This window comes from Pangasianodon hypophthalmus, chromosome 16 (genome assembly GCF_027358585.1).
Source record: "Pangasianodon hypophthalmus isolate fPanHyp1 chromosome 16, fPanHyp1.pri, whole genome shotgun sequence".
NCBI classification, from domain to species: domain Eukaryota; kingdom Metazoa; phylum Chordata; class Actinopteri; order Siluriformes; family Pangasiidae; genus Pangasianodon; species Pangasianodon hypophthalmus.
In genome coordinates this window covers 13,828,726-13,853,336 of record NC_069725.1, presented here as the reverse complement: position 1 = coordinate 13,853,336, position 24,611 = coordinate 13,828,726, and the positions used below count along the sequence as shown (strand labels likewise).

At 39.7% G+C, this 24,611-nt stretch overlaps 1 protein-coding gene across 4 annotated transcripts in view; it reads left to right on the top strand.

Moving 5' to 3' along the window:
• arhgap46b (Rho GTPase activating protein 46b) overlaps nucleotides 1-24,611 on the top strand; it is an 84,345-nt gene that overhangs the window by 26,775 nt on the left and 32,959 nt on the right. For 2 of the 4 annotated variants that reach the window (XM_053241035.1, XM_053241036.1), the window contains exon 2: nucleotides 16,109-16,528. In XM_053241035.1, coding sequence (XP_053097010.1) covers nucleotides 16,109-16,528 — 420 coding nt within the window. Of the gene's footprint in view, nucleotides 1-16,108; nucleotides 16,529-20,110; nucleotides 21,161-21,226; nucleotides 21,684-24,611 lie in introns of those variants that run through there. The other 2 variants (XM_053241038.1, XM_053241039.1) reach the window with 2 other exon arrangements.

Sequence of the window (24,611 nt, the reverse complement as noted above, 5' to 3'; positions counted from 1 at the left end):
GCTGGTTTCGCTGTGTGACTCAGCTTCTCTCTACATGCGTGTGCTGTGTGTAGAAAAGCAAGCTGACTTCTTCATGTGCCTTTAATAAAGAAATAATGCAGCGTTTTTCAGCCTAATGTCTTCAGCGCTCGTGTTTACACGATGGACAAGACGAATACGGACAGGTTTTCTCAAATGTACCGAGAAAAGAGTGAAAAGCCTGTTTATTCAAAACCTACTCACAGTATAAGCCTAAGGGCAGGTGTTGAATTCCGACACTACGCGATTGTATTAAAGTGACGGCCATTACACAACGTGACAGGATGAGACAGACGTGAGAATATTTTAGCAAAACTGTGCAAAAGATACCGATTATTACACCGAGCTTAATTTACGAATATTTTGACTGAAGAATCAATGAAAGCATTCTGTGAAAATATGTTTTGCATATTTTTGTCAGAACTGCCCTCAGATGTTATTGTAAGTGTTTCCTGTAAACAGCTTTTTTTTTACTTTTTCTCTCAGTAAACAGAAACCGATACACTACAGATACAGTATTATGTTGAAAAGCACTGGAGTAAAACACTTCTTTAAAATTTCTTATGATAACCTTGTCTAACATTTTAGCAGTGTATGGTATCATCTTGATATTTTAATGGCCAAATATTAACCTGTGCCCCTAAACAAAAAGTACAAATTACACCACGGCTTGATTACACGTAACAATATTTGTGTACTCTGCTGCTTTTCATCTTGGATAACAATATTAGTGATGGCATAATATTGGATTTCTCTGCACAGCACCCACACCCTCCAACATTCCCGTCAATACACACCGCATATCCTGTGTGTGTGTGTATATATATATATATATATATATATATATATATATATATAAATATATACAGTTAGATTTTTTTTTTTATACAGTTAGCTTGATGTTACACAGCATTGTATTGCACATATCTACACTTTATACCACATACAGTTCATACATTTTTTATCTTTTATATTTACATTTTTACTTTTATTTTTATTACACACACACACACACACACACACACACACACACACATATATATATATATATATATATATACTTATATATATATATATAAGTATATATATAAGTGAAAATGACATAACCAACATATGTTTCATGTTCTTTTGAGGAAAAGAAAGCATTCTCTGCTATCTGCGTCGCCCTTTGACTTTTCGTAACTTTTTGAAGTATTAAAATCATTCAGTTATCGCAAGCCCTTTGCAGTATGCATATCGCGATATTTTCATTTGCCATATTTCGATAATTTCGATATGCCGTGCAGCCCGAGTGTGATGCGAGGACAGAACACGAACACCAAATCTCACAGCTGAATCCTCACTCAACTGACTGTAGAAAGCTGTTAAGTAGGCAGATTAATTAGTGTGCAGCTTGCTGACTTGTTGTCAACTTGTTGTCAACGTCGCAACACTTGTGTGTTTTAATGCACGTAAGTAGCTAACTAATTTGCCTATGTGTTACATTACATTAACTACATTTTTTTTAGCTTAGTCAATTAGTTTTCAAAGCATAAAAAACATGGGACTGGCCAGCATGTTGGAGGTTTTACTAGCTAATGAGTTTAGGATTTGTCCAAGTTAGAATACTTTGTGGAAAAATATAGAGAAGAAAATGTAAAAGGTCTCAGAGACAGGAACCGCTGCTCTGGATCGAACCTGGACCTCTGGGGCTGTGAGGCATCAACTCTCTTTATTACCGTTCTGATCCCTGCTCAGTAAGCACATAAGAGTCATTCCTTCAAAATATGTTATACAGTATACATAAAGGTAACACAAAATATTAAATTGGCATTGTTGTCTTTTGTACATTTGACACACTAATGGTAATGTGTGTGGTAATGTCATGGTTGCACCAGGAGTACAACACAGGACTATTGCTGCGTCTCAATTCGCCTACTTATACTTTGCACTAAAAGTATGTACTCTTTATGTGAAGAAAAAGTACATACTTTTGAGTGTGTAGCAAAAGAGTATGCAAGTACTGGGACATACTAACACGTCATGGAACGGAAGAGAGCGTTGTTGCCTAGTTACACACACTGTCACTGTAGACACTACTCCTTGTTGCATTTCAGCTTTTCTTCATTCATTACTCCTTATATAATCTATACAATATCATTTAATTTATCATTTCCTTGATTTATTTCTCCACATTTCATTTACACCTCTCTAAAATGCGAACCGTCACAAAACTCCTCCTCCCTCGTGCAAGGAGTTGTGGGTAATATTACCTGAAAAAGTGTCCACGGATCCACATTTTGAAAATCTTCCCGAGATAGTAGATCATCTGAGTACCTTTGAGATACTCATTTCAACATACTACGATTTGGGACACACTAATTCTGATCTCGGATAGTAGGCGCATTGAGACGCAGCATATGACTTCCATCAGCCACTGCAAATCACATGATCATGACACACTCAGGTCACATGAGTGTTTGCACCTGATTCACGTTTCTGTTTAATGAGCACTAGTATTTAAGTCACGGCTTCTACGGCACTCAGGGTCTAGCTTTTGTCTTTCGTAGCCTAATTCCTGTCATGTTCATGTTATTATCTTGCTTCGCTATTCCTCGTTTTGTTTCCTGGTCTTTATGTTTCGTGTGTTTTCATTTGTAATAAACAAAATCTGCACTCTACCATTCCATGACAGGTAATTTCACTTAAATACTGTAAACTGTACAGATATATATTAAAAAAAATACTAATAATAAATAGCGAATAGTAAACATATTTTATGATTATTAATCTTATAGTATGGACTGCACTAACAGAATTGCAGGAGATAAATTATAACGTGTGATCAGATCAGGCATTCAGACAGATTATAGACACACACACACACACAAACACATGTAACATTTAACATCTGACGACAACATAAAACAAAACAGATGCCAAATTCATGTGATCTTGTGCCATGTCTTGTAACGAGTGGGTGGGCAAAAAAATAACTGCCTCACATCCTTTACAGTTTAATCATTAATCTCTCTGCCTGTGTCCCTGAGATTCCCAAACCAGAGCGAGACCACCAGCTGTGGCGTGTGTGTGTGTGTGTGTGAGTTCCTTCCCACATGTGACTGAAATTAGTGATAGATGATTCATGAATTGTTCATTCATTTTGAAAGACTTTTCACGCACATGAAACATAAGCACAGACGAGTATAAAGCATTAAAACAAGCACCATCTACAAGCTAAAGCCTTTTATTACAGCACATCCCACGTGTTGTTTAGGACGTGTGTCTAATCACTGACTCCTAACAGTTCCACTGTGTGTGATACACGTTTCTTTAATGCGACCCAAATGTCCTTTCTTTCTTATCCGTTTTTGGTTTGCTGTGGAAGCCTGAGTTTCTTTTAATAGAGAAAAGTCATGTACATTTCCACTAATTAAGATTGATTGTTTTTGGGGTCTTTCAGATTTGCGATTCTTTGATTCTCTGATTCTTCGATGCACCATTCAGACTGAGTCAAACTCTCAGTTATGTAACAGACATACCACAGTGTGGTACGAAATGCAGCTACCTGGAAAGACAAATGTAGTTTTTTTTTTGTTGTTGTTTTTTACTGCAGAACATTGCGAGTACATTCAGTTGAGCTGAGGATGATTTTTTTTACTCCATAAACTGAAGCATGTGAAGTGAGCTGGTGGTAGTGAAGAAAAGATTGAGTGCTGCTAGCAGCCATTTTGCGAATATTTTACTATAAACAAGAGATTTGTTCGACACAGCAACACTAAGTACCAGTAAGTAGAATGTCGTAAAAAGTTTGTTGTCATGTTTAACTTGTAGAGCGTTGCCTGTCAAAAGTACTGCTTATATGGCAATTCAGCTGTATTGATAATATAATATAATATCTGTATTACTATTATGAAAAGGAGGTTTTTCTTATGCATATAAATATCTTGCTAGACAGATAGTAATGTAGTAAAGTATAGTCAGAATGTAAGAGAGTATATAACGGTATGAAACTGTGAGTTACTGTAGGTTCAGGATCTTCAAGTGGTGGCGAGTGAGTTATCGCTGGAACCCAACGCATCCTCCAACACTTGTTTCCAGTTACATTAGAATGATGTAGAATCTGTAAAAAGTATTGAATACTATCCTGCCATCAAGATGTACTCTGTCACACTGGAACAGCACACACACTGCTGACGTCATTACAGTCAGACCTATAGATATGTAAAATCATGTGCTAAGATTGACACGTCAGGAGCACTGACCTCTTGGGCAGCTTTCCAAATTGTCCCCATTGAGTTAAATAGTGTTCAGAGTAACCATGAAGATTTGTATGAAAGACATCACACTGTGCAGCATTTGGATATAAGAACCTCTGAAACCACAAAACAAGAGAAGAAGGATTTCTTTTTACAGGAGAAAGCTTAGAGATTTTACTGGTTTTATGGGACTTTATGCAGGAGTTAAGGCAGACTGGCAAGTTGAGTTTATTACTGTTTAGCTTCTCATTAACTCAACCTCAATTCTCAGTTTTCTTTGGGGCTGGGGGGGCGGGATTTTCCCCCCATTTTCTCCCTAATTTGGTCTTGGCCAATTCCCACCCATCAGCCAGCTCTGCCCTATCATACGACAGCTACCATCTCAGGAGGGTGAGGACTAACACTTGAATCCTCTGAGACAGGTGAAGCCAGCCACATGTTTTCAAACAAGCGTCGCATTAGCACGCTGGGAGAAAAGCGCTATCCGCCCTCTTCCGCATACACGAGCTCACAGATTGGTTAGTGTTGCTGTGATTGACAGGGAAGAAAGAGTACATCATCTCTCCCACCCAGAACACACAGCCAGTAGTCCTCTCTTGGACTCTCAGGCATGGATGTTTGTGGCATCTTCAGGATTTGAACTCTGGACAATAGGGTGAATGCTTTTCTGTTGCGCCACTCAGGAGCCCTTGACCTCAAATCTTGACTAAAGTTTGGATTTGTAGTTGGATTTTTGACCGAACACCATTGAGTGAGTTGCTCAGGTAAGCTGTGCTTATCATAAGGCTAACTAATTTACAGGGTGTCCCAAAAGTCTTCATACGCAGGGAGCTATGTATGCCAGCAGCACGTCAGTTGTGCCTCCGTCAGTAGATCTTCGTGGACCTCCACTTCTTGGTTTGTCCGCGACACTTCCAGTCTTTTTGAATTTGTTAGTAAGTTTGGCAACAGTGCCGTGTGTTATCTGCTTGCCATGTTTCCTGTTAAAGTCCATCGCAACCTTGCAACAGCTTCCCGGTCCAGCCATGAATGATTTCAATATGTTCTTCTTTTGTCAAAGGCATTCTTAAAGTCTGTGTGAATAAAATATATAATATAAACTAAGTATGAAAAATTTTGGAAGACATTTTGCTAAAAAGTGTTAATTTCCCCTCTGTATGGAGATTTTTGGGACACCCTGTAGTGTGGGAGTCTGTGACATTAGCTTATATTATGTTACTTGATCAAGGTGAATAGGTTGCTGAATAGGAGGGTAAGGTGAATAGGTTGCTGTAAAGTTTTTTTGTTTTTTTTTATACTTGTTTTCTTGTTATTGCTTATTCATGTTATAAATTATTGAGCTCTGTAGTCTGATAAGGAACAAAACATACACTATTTAATTTTAATCTGCATTTAAAATTATCTGCTGGCAGTTATCAAGAGCAAATAACACACCCAGAAATCTAATTTACATATTGTTCACTCCCTCTGCTTTGCATGTGACATAAATTATACAGCTGTTCTTAAATCATCTGCAACACGTCTACTGTTTACACTCCCAATTTACCCGTTTGCACAAGCTTAATAGGGCTTGTATTTGGGATCTTAGTAAATGAGTTGCAGACACTGTGTCGATATTTGCACTTTTATAATATTGAATGTTTTAGTCAATCAAACATGGAAACCTAAGATGCTTATTTTTTGCTTTATCGAAAATGTATCTTATTGAGACCCCATCATATTGTATCATATATCAAATTTAATTTGTTTTGTGTACCTTTACACCCCCTAAGTGTGTATGTAAGAGACATTTTTGTTTGCCATTCACAATCCAGGAATCTTCAAGGAGCTCATTGACAGTTTACTTAGAGAGCTACGAATACCAAGTATTGTGTGTTAAGATTGGCTGCACGAGTTGTGCAGTTTTCTTTCATCATCTGCAGAATCGAAACACGAACTCCACAGTCTCTGAAACTCGCTCGTTCCTGAATATTTCACTCTCGAAGAACTGCTCTGCAAATGGTTTCTCTCATCCAGCTCTTGTGTGTGTGTGTGTGTGTGTGTGTGTGCACCTCTGGCATGTATGGACATGTCTTCAGGTTCTCTCGGTCACATACACAGTCCTCTCACATTTCTCAAAGTGTCGTTGAAACATATTCCAAATTGAATCACACACCTAAAATATTCAGTGATTACTGCCTGTGTTTGGCAGCAAAGACAAAAAAGACAGAGAGAGAGAGGGAGAGAATGAGGGAAACAGAGTCTGGGAACGATTTTATGCTGTGTTGTAACTCCGTTGAGGTCAGTTGCTTCTAACTACAAACATATGTAAAGTATAGCCTCTGAGGTATAATATAATAAGTAATGTGAGTATATGGGCAGCTCTCAGTTCACTCCTCACCTAGCATGAACTCCAACCCTTACTGAATACACTGCACTTTTTAAGGCTTGCTACGAGGTTTAGGAAAGATCAGTGCCACTAAATGTGCAGATATTATATGCAGTCATGTAATAAAAGATGTTTAGGAGAAAGACCACACCTGAAACTCCACCTCTTTTCCACCCACCTTCCCTATCTCTCCCTTCCACCGACCTACTCTAATCTCATCCTTCCTTCTCCCACCACTTCCTGTCCAGTTGTTCATGACTCCTTCCTGCTTGTCTCTTTAGCAGTTGGATTGGCTGTCTAGGAAAAAAGCAAAGCCCGTCCAGAATCATAGTCCAGGTTCTCAGGGTTCTCAGTTCTCCTCTGTCGGCAGTCGGGTGCCATTGAGTCCCGTCGCCTGTAGTATTTGTGACATCTCAGACCGTCACCACTAATCGACTCTTGTCAAGCCCAGTTAAGTGCTTTTAATCTGTGTTGCAAGCTGGCAGGAGAAAGAGTTCACTGATTAGCTGTTCAGCCCAGCGAATCAATGCAGGAGAAGAGAGACGGATGGGAGCAAAACAAGCAAACATCACTCTTGAGGGCTAACATTTCCCATCGTATGCTCTTGTGCTCATCAGGTGGCTGAGTTGTGAGGCATTCTGGGAAAACTTGCCATTGATCAAAATTAAGTCTTTCTGTCTACGACATACTTCAACAACTCTGCTTTACGAAAGCATAAATATATTTCACCAAAACAACTTGGAATTTTTTTTTATTTTATTTTGGAACCTAAGCTTTCTGCCAAGATCATGTTGGCTAAAGAGCCAGATTAACAAACAGGCTTTAGTCTGCTTAAAGATGTATTTTAAAAAGTGTGCTTTCCTCACACAGTGAATTTCACGCTTTAATGAAGTTGTTAGACAGCGAAACGGACACAAGTCTAATCAATTCCGTTTGTAATCAGATACCGGCTGTCAAACTGTTCATGATGCACCTGTGCCATCACATCGCCACCAAAACAGAGAATAGCACTTACACTCTTTTGAATGACTTTATAAACAGACATCGCTAACAAGATGTTTTCAGAGCTATACTACTGTGCAAAAGTCTTAATGTCGTAAAGAAATACTGTAAAGCAAAGAGCCCATCAAAAATAATGAAATTAAACATTTTCTATGTAAAAAGCAGTAAACACTAAATAGAGCTAAATAGAGCAGTAAACAGCACTAAACGAAACGAAGTCAATATTTGGTGTGACAACGCTTTGTCTTTAAACGTGCATCAGCAGTCATTTCATACAGTTGGTGCATTTCATACAGTTTTATGAGAATATTGGAGAATGGAGAATCTGCCACAGTTCTTCTGGAGACTCTGACTGTCACACTTGTGTCTGTTTTTTTCCAGCTAATACCTGACCGCCGGCATTTTTCTGTCTGAAAAGTGGTCTGTTGCGTAACATGGTATCATCCTTACTGACATACACTTTTCTGTGACATTTTTCTGTAACATTTGATTTTGGTTTTGAAAAAATAATGTTTGGAAAGTCCTAAAATCTAAGTCATAACATCTAAGACAAAATTAGTATTAAAACATGAGGGGGCTTAGACTTTTGCTCAGTGATGTGTGTGTGTGTGTGTATATATATATATATATATATATATATATATATATATATATATATATATATATATATACATACAGTAGAAATGTCAAATTTGACCAACACACATTCATCCGGAGATCATCATAACTCTTAACTCCAAACCTCTGACAAAGGGGAAAAAAAACAAAGAATACGCCGTCTAAACTCCTACTCGGGAACTCAGGATGGTCTCCTCAAGTGATGGCTAGCTGCTTGTTATCAAAAGTCGAACATGGAAGCGCCATGTTCCCCCCCCAACACTTTGTAGCTCGAAGGTTGAAAATGATGCGAAGGTTGAAAATGATGGCGTTCCAAGCGCAGACGTCCCTCTTCCAAAGTATGTTCAATGAAGCATTACAGCTGTGGGAAAGTGATAGCTAATGATAGCTAGTTTATTTGGTTACATTCCCAAATTTTATGGCATAATAGTGCACCACTATAGATACATCCTGTTCTTATTAGTGTTAGTGTCATTACTGAAGAAGTCGTAGTAGCTACAGAAAATAATACGCTGCAGAATAAGCTGGTAGTCTAAGTGATTAACGTTACGATATGTGCATTGTTATTTGGAAAGTGTTTTATTGACTTGATAAGAGTAGCCCCGAGTCAAAGAGGGAAAAAATCTGTTCATAACTGATAACTCAAATTCTCAATGAGATTAAAGGGAGCGAGAAGAGCAACAAAGCTTTTCACAGTTACAGCACATCCGAGTCACCTGATATTACATCTGTCTGTTACTCTGTTTTTGCACTGATAGAGCTTTGTTTCACCACTGGCAGTTGAAAACAGCTTTAAAAAGCACTGACTCACCCAAAGGTGTTTTTTTCCGGAGCAGAGCTTAAGACTTGTTGCTCATATTCAGTGCTCTCATTATGTTACAGAGACTGCACTTGCACAGCTTTTTATACATGGCTTTTAGAAATAAAGTGTACCAGTGTGCAGTAGGTTTGCACTTTCTTAGGATAAAAGGCCAGAAAAATGTGGTGCAGTGCATTGCCCAGTGATGAGGTCATCGTGATGAGCTCTTTGTGCGAAGCTTGGGGAGAGTTATGAGGTCGGTGGGGGACTGGTGCAGTTGATAACACTGCTGTCTGAAATGCAACCCACTGCTATTGTGCCTTAGCAAAAGCCTCTCGCTGTGTGTGTGTGTGTGTGTGTGTGTGTATGTGTGTGTGTAGCCCCTTTTCGAATGAAATTGTGTGTGTGTGTGTGTGGCCCCTTTTCGAAAGAAATAGTGTGTGTGTGTGTGTGTGTGTGTGTGTGTGTGTGTGTGAGAGAGAGAGAGAGAGAAAGAGAGAGCGTGGGAAGTTTTGTGTCGCCACTAAGAGTTTGTTGGGGAGAAGACAGTGGGCAGACACACACTGTGCTAAATGTCAAGAAGACAAAACAACATTGACTTTTTCTTCGATGCTCCAACTTCTATGCAATATGCTTTTATTTTCCCGTTTAACCTCATTTTGAACTGATCTTTCAGTGATGAGCCTCAAGGGGCGCCATCTCCAGGCAGTGTGTGTGTGTGTGTGTGTATGTGTATGTAAGGGGAGGCAGAAACAGCTCAGTGCATGAAACAGACTAGCTTAGAGTTGTATAAGGATTCGTAATTCAGTTATAATTCTACAACTATTGATTGCTGTGTTGGGATTTTTTTTGCAAATGTGTTATAAATTCTGACTTCTGTTTTAAATGGGATGCGAAACAAATGGGCACCATTTGTGCAAATTATGAACAGACTAATAAGTGGCAGGACATAGAATATAAAAATAGGATATATAAGCAGAGTGAAACGGATTTAAGAGAAGAGGTAAATATGAAGCGAAAGGATTTGTTGTAATGGGACAAAAATAAAACAGTTCCTCCGCTCCAGTTTGCTTCTCTCTCTCTCTCCTTCTCTCTCTGTTCATTTAATTTCTGTGTTTTATGTACCATCTCCACACTCTCAGTTATGCCTACTTGACTACTTTTTCGTCCAGTGGGGTCAGTACGCCTGTACAGCTGGTCATCTATTAGGGTAGTGTGTATATGTGTGTGTGTATGTGTGTGTGGGTGTGTGAAGGAGGAACCAGCTGGAGGTCAGAGATGAGCTCAGACCAAGTGGACCGCCGGATTATCTCTCACCATATGGCTCTAACTCTCCTTATAGGGGGAGGGTTGGGCCGACTGCTGAAATAACTTGCTCTTTACGTCCGGTCCTCAGTGGGGAGGAAGAAAACGTTCCTGCTTTAACGCATTGACCTGGCCTACATTTATGCACTGATTAGCAGTGGCACACTAAAGTTTGATGTTTTTTTTTTTCCATTACTAGGTTTGGACATGAGCTGTGTCTGCAGGTAGAATGAGATAATAAAATTGACTTTCAATGCTTGATAACGCAGCACCTTATTTCCTGTTTGACAAAGTTAGATTCAAAGCACCTTATGAACTTATTAACTCATTCAGCCAGTTAATATGCACATGTTTCACACCTGTTAATCTGTTTTCCAAGTCAGAGCTAAACTGATACTTTTGGTTCGTTTGTTATTTGGTTTGGTTTCACATTACACAAAATTAAATGAACCAAAAAAAGGACAAAAAAAAAACAATTTGCTGAGGAGTATGTAGTGCTCAAAACATACTTATAAAACTATATACAGTCAGGTCCATAAATATTGGGACAGTGACACAGTTTTGGTAATTTTGCCTCTGTACACCACCACAGTGGATTTGAAATGAAGCAGTCAAGATGTGACTGAAGCGTCGACTTTCAGCTTTAATTCAAGGGGTTTAACAAAAATATTGCATTAACCGTTTAGGAATTACAGACATTTTTTACAGAGTTCCTCTATTTTCACAGGCTCAAAAGTAATGGGACAATTGACTGATAAGCAGTTTCATGGCCAGCTGTGGCCTGTTTCCTCCTTATATCATGATAAATTAAGGAGATAAAAGGTCTGGAGCTGATTCCAAGTGTTGAATTTGCATTTGGTAACTGGTCATGGGAACTCTCAATATGCTGTCCAAAGAGGTGTTGATGCAAGTGAAGGAGGCCATCATTAGGCTGAAAAACCAAAACAGACCTATCAGAGAGATAGCAGAAACTTTAGGAGGGCCAAATCAACAATTTGGTACATTCTCAAAAAGAAGGAATGCACTGGTGAGCTCAGCAACACCAAAAGGCCTGGGAGACCACAGAAAACAACTAAAGTGGATGATCACAGAATTCTTTTCTTATTGAAGAACAACCCCTTCACAACATCTAGCCAAGTCAGGAACACTCTGGAGGAGGTAGGCCTATCATTGTCAAAGTCTACAATCAAGAGCCACCTTCATGAATGTAAATACAGACGGTTTACCTCAAGATGCAAACCGCTGGTAACACTCAAGAACACAAAGGCCAGATTAGACTTTGCTAAAAAACCTCTAAAAAAAGCCTGACCAGTTCTGATGCAAGATTAACTTGTACCAGAATGATGGGAAGAGAAAAGTATGGAGAAGGAAAGGAAGGGCTCATGATCCAAAGCATACCACATCATCTGTCAAACATGTGGAGGCAGTGTTATGGCATGGGCATGTTTGGCTGCCAATGGAACTGGGTCACTGGTGTTTATTGATAATGTGACTGTTGATAGAAGTAGCAGGATGAATTCTGAAGTGTACAGAGCTATACTTTCTGCTTAGATTCAGTCAAATGCTGCAAAACTGATAGGACAGCGCTTCACAGTATAGATGGATAACAACCCAAAACATACTGTGAAAGCAGCCCAAGAGCTTGGAAATTAATGTTCTTAAATGGCCGAGTCAGTCACCTGACCTCAACCCAACTGAGCTGCTTTTCACTTACTGAAGACAAATCTGAAGTCAGAATGACCCACAAACAAGCAGCAACTGAAGATGGCTGCAGTAAAGACCTGGCAAATCATCTCAAGGGAGGAAACTCAGCATTTGGTGATGTCCATGGGGTCCAGGCTTCAGGTAGTCATTGACTGCAAAGGATTTACCTCCAAGTAATAAAAATAATCCTAATATTTATGATTATATTAGTTTGTCCCATTACTTTTGAGCCTGTGAAAATGGAGGAACTCTGTAAACAATGTCTGTAATTCCTAAACGGTTAATGCAATATTTTTGTTAAACCCCTTGAATTAAAGCTGAAAGTCTACGCTTCAGTCACATCTTGACTGCTTCATTTCAAATCCACTGTGGTGGTGTACAGAGGCACAATTACCAAAACTGTGTCACTGTCCCAATATTTATGGACCTGACTGTAAATAACTAGAAATAACTGTTAATTGATCCAAATATGCAGAACTCATTGCATTTCTGTAGCACTACAGTTCTGTCCTTTTGGTTTAGTTTGCTTACAGGGCTGAATCCACTGCACTAAAATGGTCACTGACTGTTTTTGTTTTTTGTTGTTTTTAAAAGAACTATATAAATAAAATTGAATTGAAATTGAATTCACTTTGTATAGTTGTCCTGGCTGGCAGTGGCAGCTCGTCCATAGTGGCAGGTGAGGCAAAGCCCCAACATTTCCATCAGGTTTTCAGCAAATATTCAATTTCATAAAGCCCTCATTCACACCTCCTTACACTTTAAATTCAGTTGAAATGGATTTGCGCACCTTTCTAGATATTTCACAAACAGCTTCGCTTCCATGGAGTTATTATTGCACCTAGTGGTCAATAAGTGCTAATAGAGTGCTCCACTGGGCCTCCACTGGGGCACGAGTCACGCTGCCCCTCTTTCTGGGGCACACAGGACTGTTAATGCAAGAGTTGCCAAGAACTTGTTTTATAGCAAATAATCAGAATTAAATCTAATTAAGGCAAAGTGCAAGTGCAGATGGTGTGTCTGTGATGTACAGAACCATTTCTGTTGCAAGACATAGTAAATTCAAAATATTGGGAGAGGGAAAGGGGTTTATGGAGTGGATAATGTCTGTAATGAGAATAATGTTCGTCATCAGAAATGCGTGTGCACCACAGTGAGCTTGTTTCCCCACACAAATGCTGACAAAAAGAAAAAAAAAAAAACGTGTCTTACTTTTCCACTGCCTGAATTTTTTGGGCTAGTTTCAGGTTTTTGAGGTTGTAGTTGGACTGGAAATATTGCTGAGACCTGACAACCCTGGTTATTGGTATTTAGACAACCTACAGTATCAAACAGTTGAACAATAATATGTCTAAAATGGTTCAAAACGAGCTGCTAGACTGTATGCTGGATGACTTTTTGCTGTTGACTCTCCACTGCCTATTATGAGGTTACGCTAAAAATTCACTAGATAGTAGCCTATAGCATAAGTCAAAAGTGATAGCCTCTTGACTTAATTTTGTTTGAGGCTACGTTGTCACTGGAGACGTCCTGCCCCACCAAAATGTATCATCTTGAATAAATGATCAGTAATTAACAGCATTCCATTCCATTACATCTACTGTTGAAACCAGAAGCACTTCCTCATGTTCAGAAGAGGGGCAGGCTTAAACAGACCCCTTTAATTCAACTCACGCCCTCCTCTCCATATTCACCCCAAATCTCCTGACACTTATAGAACAGCAGGGCAGCTGTGGTAGAGTGGCTTTAGCATTTATGACGCTGTAGTCAGGTCCAAAAGAGAAGGCAGCTGCCGTGATGCCATGATGTCTGTGCCGTCTCGTGAGGCAGCGCTTCGATAGCGACAATACATCACATTACATCACTTCAAGGCAGCAATATATCACAATGATACCAATATACGTACCTATCATATTTGCTCGTCGCAAAAGGTCTGTTAATATAATAATTACATAACTGTTGTAGATGATAGAGCAAATATTCAATGCCTATATCTGCTTTTTCTTGTCAGAAATGTTCGTACACACACTGCTTTTGTTTCCATGTTGTGCTGAGCTATACCCGAGAACAAGGTTAACATTTTCTACTGACCCCATAAACACGTATAAAGATGATATTTGATAGAGAAGCTGAGGGAGAGTGAACAGAAAGATCGGAATCCCTGAACGACCACAACAGCTGCTTTATTCTCTCTCTCTCTCTCTCTCTCTCTCTCTCTGTGTGTGTGTGTGTGTGTGTGTGTGTGTGTTTCTCAGTATTGCAGAAAGAAAGACCTGAACAGGTGCTGGGTTTTGTTTTGAACGGTGGCTGAACATTTTAGGACTGAGAGTCTTTAATTATTGTTTAACAAACATCATACGAACCAGATTGTGGTTCTGTCTGTCTGTCTGTCTGTCTATCTATATTAGTAGTCGATCTAACTGCTGATGTCAGCATGTCAGTCCATATTTCAAGTATATATATATATATATATATATATATATGTGTGTGAGTGTGTGTGTGTGTGTGTGTGTGTGTGTGTGTGTGAGAGGGCCTGTAGCTCTGCATGCTGTTGACCATCTGTATGAGAGGTACACAGGTGTGTCAATGTTAAGCTCCAGGTCCTGTGTTGTGCCTCTTGGTGAGATAATATTACAGGCACAGAACTCTGGGGCTTTATGCCAGTATGTCAATGTGCTGACGGGGCTCTTCCCCGGGCACCACGCCCAGCCTCTCCTGCCTGCCCGCTTTAGCTGCAGGACCTCACCCACCCACACACACACACACACACACACAGAGCGCGAGAGGGAGAGCAGTTCTACAGCACCATCTGGATTGCACTGTGGGAAAGTGTTATCTGCACATTTTATAATGTCATTAGTGAAGACGTTCCCATCAACATACAGGTCACAGTTTGTCAGCAGACAAACAAGCATTATTTGTAGTGTGTGTGTGTGTGTGTGTTTGTGTGTGTGTCTGAAGGTAGACTTCTGTATACCTTTTTCATTCCTTTACCACACACAGCTCTCAGCTCTATCACAGAATCACAGAAATGTTACTGAGAAAATATCTGCGCCTTTTACTGTATGTGACACAAACACACTTTTGTAAATGATGTTATATACATAGATAATAAATACATGTCCTTTATCAAGCCTTGAGTAGTCATCCTACTGGAATAATCACAAATAATCACAGCATCAACGCCACTGCTTAAAAAGCATGTATCATCATAGAAATCGTTCTATTTGAGATTAATTTAACCATGGGAATGACTCCTGCAAACACTATATGACTTAGTAAAAACATACGAAGTAATAAGACAGGAGGCAAACTTAGATATGTAAGCTGATACACACAATTCTGCCTTTACATTTGACCAAAATGAAATACCTCTAAAGGTAGCTGTGTCATGTGGCCAGGTTTTGTCTCCGGACTACGTAAATGCTGCTTCTCGAATGAAATATTATGATAGCGGAATTAGAATGAAACATATATTGAATACTATGGTATATTTTATGTGAAAGATTTCAGTCATTTGTAATGTCTAGTAGTATATGTCAAGCCTTGTGTCCAAAATGGTACTGCAATGTTCCCTACAAATAGTGCATTATGGGTATTGTGTATTGTATTGTATTGTATTGTATTGTGTATGTGTATTGCACTTATATATGTGCTATATTTATATGCTTTACTTATATTGTAGCGTATCTTGTACTTTGTCTATGCTCTTCCCTGTGTGTGTGTGTGTGTGTGTGTCATGTTCTGTTACGTCCCTCACCACAAACATTTCAATTTACATATGTCCTGGCATACTGTGCAAATGATAAATAAATTGACCTGACTTGTGTAACTGATAAGATCTATCATTTCGACAAAACATGTAACATGACATTATGAATGCGCTAGATATTCTGGATGTGACTACAAAATGGCAACGCTCCAAAAATAGTGCACTGTATAGTGAACATGGAATGGTTTCGTGCACAGTTAACCAGACTGGTTTGGTTACTATTAGATATCGTGGTATTTGTGATATTCTTCCTGACCATGTTTCTCTTGTTTCTGCACATGCAGGTCTGACTGGGTGGAGATTTTGGAGCCACGCTCACGTGAGCGCATGTACGTTAACCTGGCGACGGGCGAGTGCGGCTGGGAGGCACCGCCCGGCGTGACCGTTCGACAGTCTGACGGAAACCAGTGGTGGGAGCTGTTTGACAACAACAACAACCGTTTCTACTACTACAACGCTGCCAGCCAGCAGACAGTGTGGCACCGGCCACAGGGCTGCGACATCGTGCCACTGGCACAGCTCCAAGCCATCAAGAAGAGCTCCGAGGCCGAGCTGAGGGGCCATGGGAAGAGCGGGAGGAACACCCCTGTTGCTGCAGTGGTTTCACCCAACTCAACCGCCTCTCAGGAGCCAGAGAGCAGCAGGGAGACGCCATCATTAAAGAGCAGAGGGGGCAGTTTGGAGAAGAGAAGCGACTGCAGCAGGTGAGTGTGTCAGGAAGAGTGTGTGTGTGTGTGATATATGTCTGTTGACACAACCTATCACCATCATAAGCCAAGATGAACATGTAGTTTACATCAGGACCTAAAACAAACAGTACATAAAACATTTGCAGTATTGTACTGTGTACAGTAGATCTATACACAAATATTTATACAGGCATTCATGTGAGAAATGAATTTTGTTGCTCATAAACCGTCATGTTGGCGTATCGTGAAGTCTTATCTCTAGCAACTAAATAACCCCCTTATTTAGTTTCCTAGTTCCTCCTGACATTATAAAAGTGCTCGTGAAAAGACTTTATAGACAGCTGACTTCCATCACGGCTAAATACAACCAAACTGTAACTCCCAGTGTGACTGCAGTGAGTAAGATGGCAGTGTAAATCAGGATTTCTCACTGCATGAGCTCTGATCTGTCTGACAGGATTACAGTGTACTCCGCAGTTCGCCTTCAGCTGGCTCCTATTTTAACTCATGATCCTCTTAGCTCGTATACTGCTATAGACAGCCTGTCTGTGCACAATAAAACCGTGATTCCATATAAATAGCAAAAGAACACAGTTTGTGTTTGTGATTAGGCTGAAGTTCTTATTGCGTCACTGACGGAAAGCTGTTTTCTTTGGACCAAAATGTTTCCATGTCGTTCTAGGTTCAGCAAAGAACATGATACACCACGCTTCAATTAACACTCATACACAGGGAAATTTCATTTGTAGCCTGTGTATGAGTGTAACAGTGTAAACTACGCTGTTAACAAGGAAAGTAAATAAATCGAGTAAATAAACCGGCGCAATAAAATAAAAAAATGATCTCAGACTGCACTATCGAGGGATGTACCAATTCTTAAAATGCACCCGTGTGTACAAAACGGCTGATTCTGAAAGTGCAGCTTGGTGCAGCACCTCCTTATACAGTAGATACAGATACAGTGGATGGAGGATGCAGTGTCTACAGCAGTGTCTGGGAGGTTTTTCCGCCATATTCAACTCCAGCCTCAGCAGCGTCCAAGGAACGAGTCTGGATCTTCTTTGAGCTGCCATGCGCCGCTGATCTGATTCTATGCTAGAGTGGGACTGGATAGTGATGTGCAAGCCGTGGCTCTGAATGTGCTCTTTCACACAGAGCTGGTCATGACGGAATTCACTGTGGCATACTGCAAGGATTTTATGTTCATTTTTATGTACATTTTATTTAGCTTTAAAGGACAACAGAAGTAACCACAGGAGGTTATTCCTCCTTCAGGAGCAGGCAGGATTGAGATTTGAAAAAAAAAAAAAAAAAAATACAGTACATCTCTCTACTTAATGTGTGAATTTCCCTCTGGGATTAATAAAGTGATCTATCTTTCTGTCTATTGCAAAAAAAGGAAAATAAAAAGTTTTTAAGAATAAGACTTTTCCCAGCATAGTCTTGTGCAGTTGATTGTAGATTTGGCTTTGTCTAGTCTGAAATATTTTCAGACTAACAGTGTACATTTAGCCTGCTTTATTCACCGTCTTCCTCACTAGTAGACAGCTCTGCGCAGCAGTGACTAGTGAATGTACAGTATCAGTGGACTATACAATCCCTAAAGCACATCCAGTGGCTAAAACAACAAATGATCACTACCAGAGGAATTGTATTGTGTGTTTAGGCTAGTAGTGCTCTTGGCCTTGAAGCAGTGGTGGAGTCTGAAATAGCATTTATCACTCAGAGTAGTACATTTTCCACTGCTGAGAGTAGTCTAATGGATTCAGCCCATTCATTTGAAAATTACACATGATAACACAGAGGAGAAAAAAAAAGCAGAAATGGTCCTTCGCTTTGATCACCTTGTGATATACAAATGACGTGTAAAAGAGATGCAAATCTCAGATTCTAGCAGTGTTAACTTTAATTATCTCCAGGCTTTGTTTGCGTTTGTTTAGTGCTTCAAAAAGGAGGAAGATTTGAAGGGTGATTTGAAGCGGGTGGAGGTTTGTGATCATCTCTGTAATCACAGAGGAGAGAAAGAAAGAGAGTGAGGTTGTGAAAAAGTAAGAATAGGCACTGCACACACACACACACACACTATATCACATACTTACTTGAAATTGACTACTAAGATAGATACAGACAAATCAATATAGCAGATAGATAGATAGATAGATAGATAGATAGATAGATACAGACAGATAGAAAGATATAGTAAATAGATAGATATTCCTCTTTACAACTCACACCTGTTGGCAGGAGAGTGTAGGAGTGTGTTTAGGCTGGGAGTGTTTAATAGAAACAACTAAAACGATGTTCTGTACACCACACACACACACACACACACACACACACACACACATACACACACACCACACATTTCAGTAGCTCTGCCTATATATGGACAGTAGGAGTGTGAGCAAGACCCGAGGTGTGTTTGTGTTTAGTCTGTGTGCATGTGTGTGTGTGTGTGTGTGTGTGTGCATGTGTGTGTGTGTGTGCATGTGTGTGTGTAATGTAAAATGAAAGACAAGCTATCAGAGAGAGAAGCTGATCTGAGGGAAGGGGAAACCTCAGGATGGAGAGATGGAGTGACAGAACAGAAGGAGGTTTATATTCAGTTGGTCTCCACTGTCAGCACCTCTGAATAATCTCCATCAGCGTGTTCATACTTACCTTACAGGGTTTTTTTTTTAACTTTAGAAAGTTTATCACATGACCAGTTATATATTGTGATGTTATACCACGGAGCTGGGGAATTCTCGATTAAAAACATTTTTAAAGGAGACTTTTATTTAACATTTGTTGAAGGAATTTCTTATGTCAGTGGTAAGTCAGTAAATTTTGAGCCAAGACATCAGGACATTGCACGTTCCAGTTACTCATTAACATGACAAACTGCTTTTTTTTTTAATGTCTTATTAACTTCAAGAGAGAGAAACGAGAGAGGTTGATGAGTCAGCGGACGTTTCACAACATTATTTGCTACTATAAACGATTAACAAGAAATAATGCTGTCATAACTCGTAATTCCCAACCTCGCACCAGGAAAACACAGAGCTGTAGCCCCCTCAACCTGGACTTCCTCCTCGGGATGGTCTCCTCAACTTCGAATTCCTTCAGCAGTCAGCATCAGCAGTAAACAAAGTAGCACCACTTACCTAGTATTTGTGTTTGTATTTGTATTGGCTTTAGATCAGTCAACATACAGACATGTTCACTTGTTAAATCTATAACACTGACTGTACAGAGCGCTGTTTGAGCAGGAAAGTGTACATCACTCATCACAAATATACATCACTCATCACAGTTAGCTGGCTAGACAAGCATGCAGACGCCATGTTTTTTCCCCCACTTTGTAGCTGAAATGCACATGGGTCAAAAATGATGTAATTCCAAGCTCCGATTTTCCATCTCCAAGGCAAATCAAATGCAGCATATGTAAATAAATCAATTAAAAGTTGTAATTAGTTGGTCTCACACTACCTCGTCTTTGATTATTTTCCTGTAACAGCACTCCCTGTCGTGTTTTATTTTTTAATTGCCACATTTTTTTATTGCTTAATTGCCACATTCTATATATTTGACATAAAATTTTACAATGTAATTCTGTTTAGGCCTTCATACTGCATCTCATATACACACAAAATGATTTCACAATCACAAGTAAGAGTAATATTTGCTACGTTCTCGCGTATGTCAATAAAATATACTGATATTACATCCAGGTGGTTCAAGAAATTGAACCTCAAATTGCCTGTCAGTCAATCATGTTGCTTGTGAATTTAGAAAGCTCCACGTCTTGCACACACACACACTAGTGTTTTAGCCTAGACAACACACATGCAGTATTTTGGGGGTGTGGCTTTGGAGGGAACGCTGAAAAGAGGAACTGTATTTGTTTGAAATTCGATTTTTCAAAAGAGCACAGATAACTTATAACTGACTACACCTTTAATTTTGAATAACGGCCTTAACGGTACTTCAGTCCTCATGCTTGCTAGAAAAACCTGCCGAGTGACTGAGACACCAGCTCTCCGTAATACTACTACTAGTAACGAGAGCCATTTTAGGGATTGAGCGTCTAATCAAAAGTACAGTATTGGACTGAGAGATCACCAGAAGTGCTTCTGTCCTGACTAAAGGAATCAGCCTTAAATGGTCACACACTCTCAGTTGTTAACACAACACACACCGCACATAAACATAGTGTAACGTATTCTCTGCTGCTCGGGGCAGTAGTGACGGTTGAAGCTTGTACCATGCTCGTTTGCCAAGTATGTCATTTCTGTTGGATACAGTGTGTACAAACACAAAGTGTACTCCACTCACAATTTTCCTGAGGTATCTCTCTCTCTCTCTCTCTCTCTCTCTCTGTGGCATCAGGAAATAACCTTATTACAGTTAATCCCACAGCGCTGTTGAATTCTCGATGCAGATTGGTCAGAAGCTGTCGATTCATTTTCTGTAACAGTCTCTGACAGTAGTGCCGGCTGTAATTCACAGGTTTATATTAGTGCACTGTGGTTTCTATAGTAACGGCTCATTCACAGGGACTTGTGTATGTGTGTAATCGTTGATATGGTGGTCTTTTGACGAGGAGATGTTTACCTAATATTTTTGGAAGGAGTCTCCAGCGTCAACGCTTTGTAACAGTCAAAGGTAAGGCTGTTCCTTTAAGTTTTCTGACACAAGAATGGAAGGCTGTATGGTTTCTCTGTAACGTGACAAGCCGCACTTCTTAGTCTTATTAACTTCGAGAGAGATAGCTGTTAGAATGTAAGGGATAACAGGAACTAACTTGCTTCGTGGATGTTCCACAGCATAAATAAAATGAACAAAGTGTAATTCTTTAACAAAAAAAATCACTTTTAAATAATTAGTAACATTGGCAAATTGACTCTATCCAGTCATAGATTATTTTTAAATAACAACACACTGTCAAATTTTATTCCTTACTTAACCTAGGGCAGAGGTGCAGAGGTTTCGGACAGAGCACAACTTTATTTTTAGGTGTGCGTGTGTGTGCGTGTGTGTGTGTGTGTGTGGTGCAGTAAGAGAATGTCCAGAGCATGCTGGCTACAGAATGAGGCAGGGTGTGACACTTTTGGGCACGGCTTCTGTGCCACGGAGAATTTAGGGATTTCCATCTATGAATATCATTTAACAACTACCTGCTGAGACCGTGAGTGATTTCCAGAGTGTGTGTGTGTGTGTGTGTGTGTGTTGCTTGTCGATTGACTTCTTATATCCTCAGTGAATAGTTTTGGTTGATGTTGATGTTTGGAATCTATAACTAATGCATGATTACCAAAGGCAGCTATTCTTCCCTGTACTGAAATTATAGTTGTTGCAATAAATTCTAGCAACAAATGTCGTGTGAAACCTGGATTTTTATAAACCGCATTCATGATTTTTTTTGTAAATGAATCTCTAAATCTGTATATGTCCTTTCTGGGACTAACTTTTTTTTTTCCTCAAAGAGATGAATTTCTCAGATTCATTTTTAACTAATGTAATCTGTGTATTTCGGGCTGATCGCACATGGATAGCATTAAGCTTTCGGGAAAACCAGAATGACTTTTTACTTTCTTATTCCAGTGTTGAAAGGTTGAAAGTGCTCTGGTAATATTAATACCATTATTATTTTATTTATATAACAGCTGTAGGTTTGAGTTCATATTATGTAGTTGTGTATTTTATACGCTTATTGTCTGTATTGGACAACTGCCCTTAGACGGCCATGAAGTGAGTCTGGAATAAACAGGTTTTTCATTCTTTCCTCAGTGTGTAACAAAACTCTTGTCCATCGACATACTGTCGATGTGGAGAACTCTTTTTTTTTTTAAAGTAGAGAATTCCTTTAACGCAGGGGTTCTCTTCATTTATTAGTGCCAAGTCTACTTGTGTGTTAGTTATTGTCTATTCTGTGTCACCAGACTTGGATGAAAATTAGCAGAGAATTTTGTGAGCACACAAAGTCTTCAAGTCCATCACAGTACCGAGTAAATATAACCAAATACGCAGCTGAGGGTCTGATGTTGCTTAGTGACAAGAAACTCAGTAAGCTTTCCCTTGGTGTTGGAGCAGGTCCAGACCTCCAGCCTATTGATGGCACCACTGAGAGAGAGCTGTAGCCCAGGGGTTAGAGTTTTTACTCCACAATCAGAGACAAGCCTCTCGCTGGGCCTCATGTGTGGTGATAAGTTAACATGTCGCGATTGAATGCATCAGCTAATCACTTATGTACTACTTTAGATGCTTTTAGACTGTATGCATAACTGCAGTGCATATATATAAGAAATATAAACATTATACGAAAATAAAAGCTTGTAACAGAGGGGGAAGAACTTGTAACAGATAGGAGGGGCTTGTAGAGGATGGGAGGGGCTTGTAGCAGATGGGGAGGGGCTTTTATCAGATAGGGAGGGGCTTGTAATAGATGAGGAGGGACTTGTAGCAGACGGGGAGGGGCTTGTAACATGGGGAGGAGCCTTTAAAGCAGATAGCTGTAGTATCTTTTCGGTCTCAAACTAAGAACTGTAATTGTTAAGAAAATAAAAGATGTCACCGAATAGAATCCTGTAGTGTTTTTTGCACTTTTTTAACATCAGCACGAACTACATTTTGAGAATTCCTTACTTATAAACACACCTTAAAGTATGTTAGGTCATAGTGTATGATTTGAGACACAGCTATGGTAGATGTGGAAAGCTGAGTATCTAATTTTCAAAGTGCAGGCCCTTTCATTTCAGTGTGTGTGTGTGTGTGTGTGTGTGTGCGCGCGCGCTTGTTTGTAGATGTGGAGACTTAACTCCTTGTAGTATTTTGTGTGTGCATGTGTGTGTGTGTGTCCATTAAGTGGCCTTCTGTCTTGTGACAGTCTGGTCCTCCTTTTGCTCCTTTTCTTCAACATACTGGTCATCACACTGGCTCAGATCCGACTTTATGTGTGTGTGTGTGTGTGTGTGTCACTCACTTGTTTGCCAAAAGGCACAAGGGCAGTCATTATGGCACCAGACACGTTCATTCTCTCATGAATCTGTGCCATTGTTTGAACTGTGCTTTTTTATTCTCTGAAGCTCTTCTGAGTCTTTGCTGTACTGTACTAACCACTTGTACAGATTTATTCTCAACTCTGCTGCACTGTTTAAAGTCAAGTGACGTCTACATTTGCATTAAAAGGAGAACAGTTAAGAGCACACGCAACACAGCAATTATGGTACTGTTTATATGAGATTTTGTTTATATGATGAACACACATATATTTTATACTCACAGGCAACGCTGGCATGGACCAGTCTGAGTAATTCCTAGGACACGCATACATATTTTATAGATTTATTTTGGGCAGCCGGAGAGGGATGCCAGAGAATTCACACAAATCACAAGAAAATGTTAGTATTGCACAAAAACACAAGTCATTACTTCAAATATGATGCATGAGTTGCATTCTTGAGGCCATAGCATATCACATATAGCTTATAGCTACAAAAGTTCTACATTAGTATTATATACACTAGAGCTGCATAACTGATCTAATTATGATCATGAACTAAATATGGACATGGATCAAAAACATGGACACCTCCTTGAAAGTATATGTTTTTTAGCAACAAGCTAGCCAGCTAACATTAGTGATCATGAGTTTACGATATTTACTTCCTCAGTGTTAGATATTTAACCAGCTAATGTGTCTGTGATGTTGGATCTAAAGTAAACACTTACTATATTAGTTCATTTTAGTTCAATTTATTATCAAGTAGTCATATTTTATTTACGTTTTCTTATGAGCTTTAGTCGAAAGGAGCATGCGTAAACCTAGGCAAATTTAGTGTATTGAATTAACATATCAGATTTTATTGGGTGCGTGGGGTTTACGTGTTCTCCCCGTGCTTTGAGGGTTTTTTCCGGGTACTCCAGTTTCTTCCCCCAGTCCAAAGACATGCATTGTAGGCTGATTGGCATCTCTAAATTGTCCGTAGTGTGTGAATGGGCGTGAGAATGTGTGTGTGATTGTGCCCTGCGATGGGTTGGCACACCATCCAAGGTGTTCCTCGCCTTGTGCCCCGAGTCCCCTGGCCTGGGATAGTCTCCAGGCTCCCCGTGACCC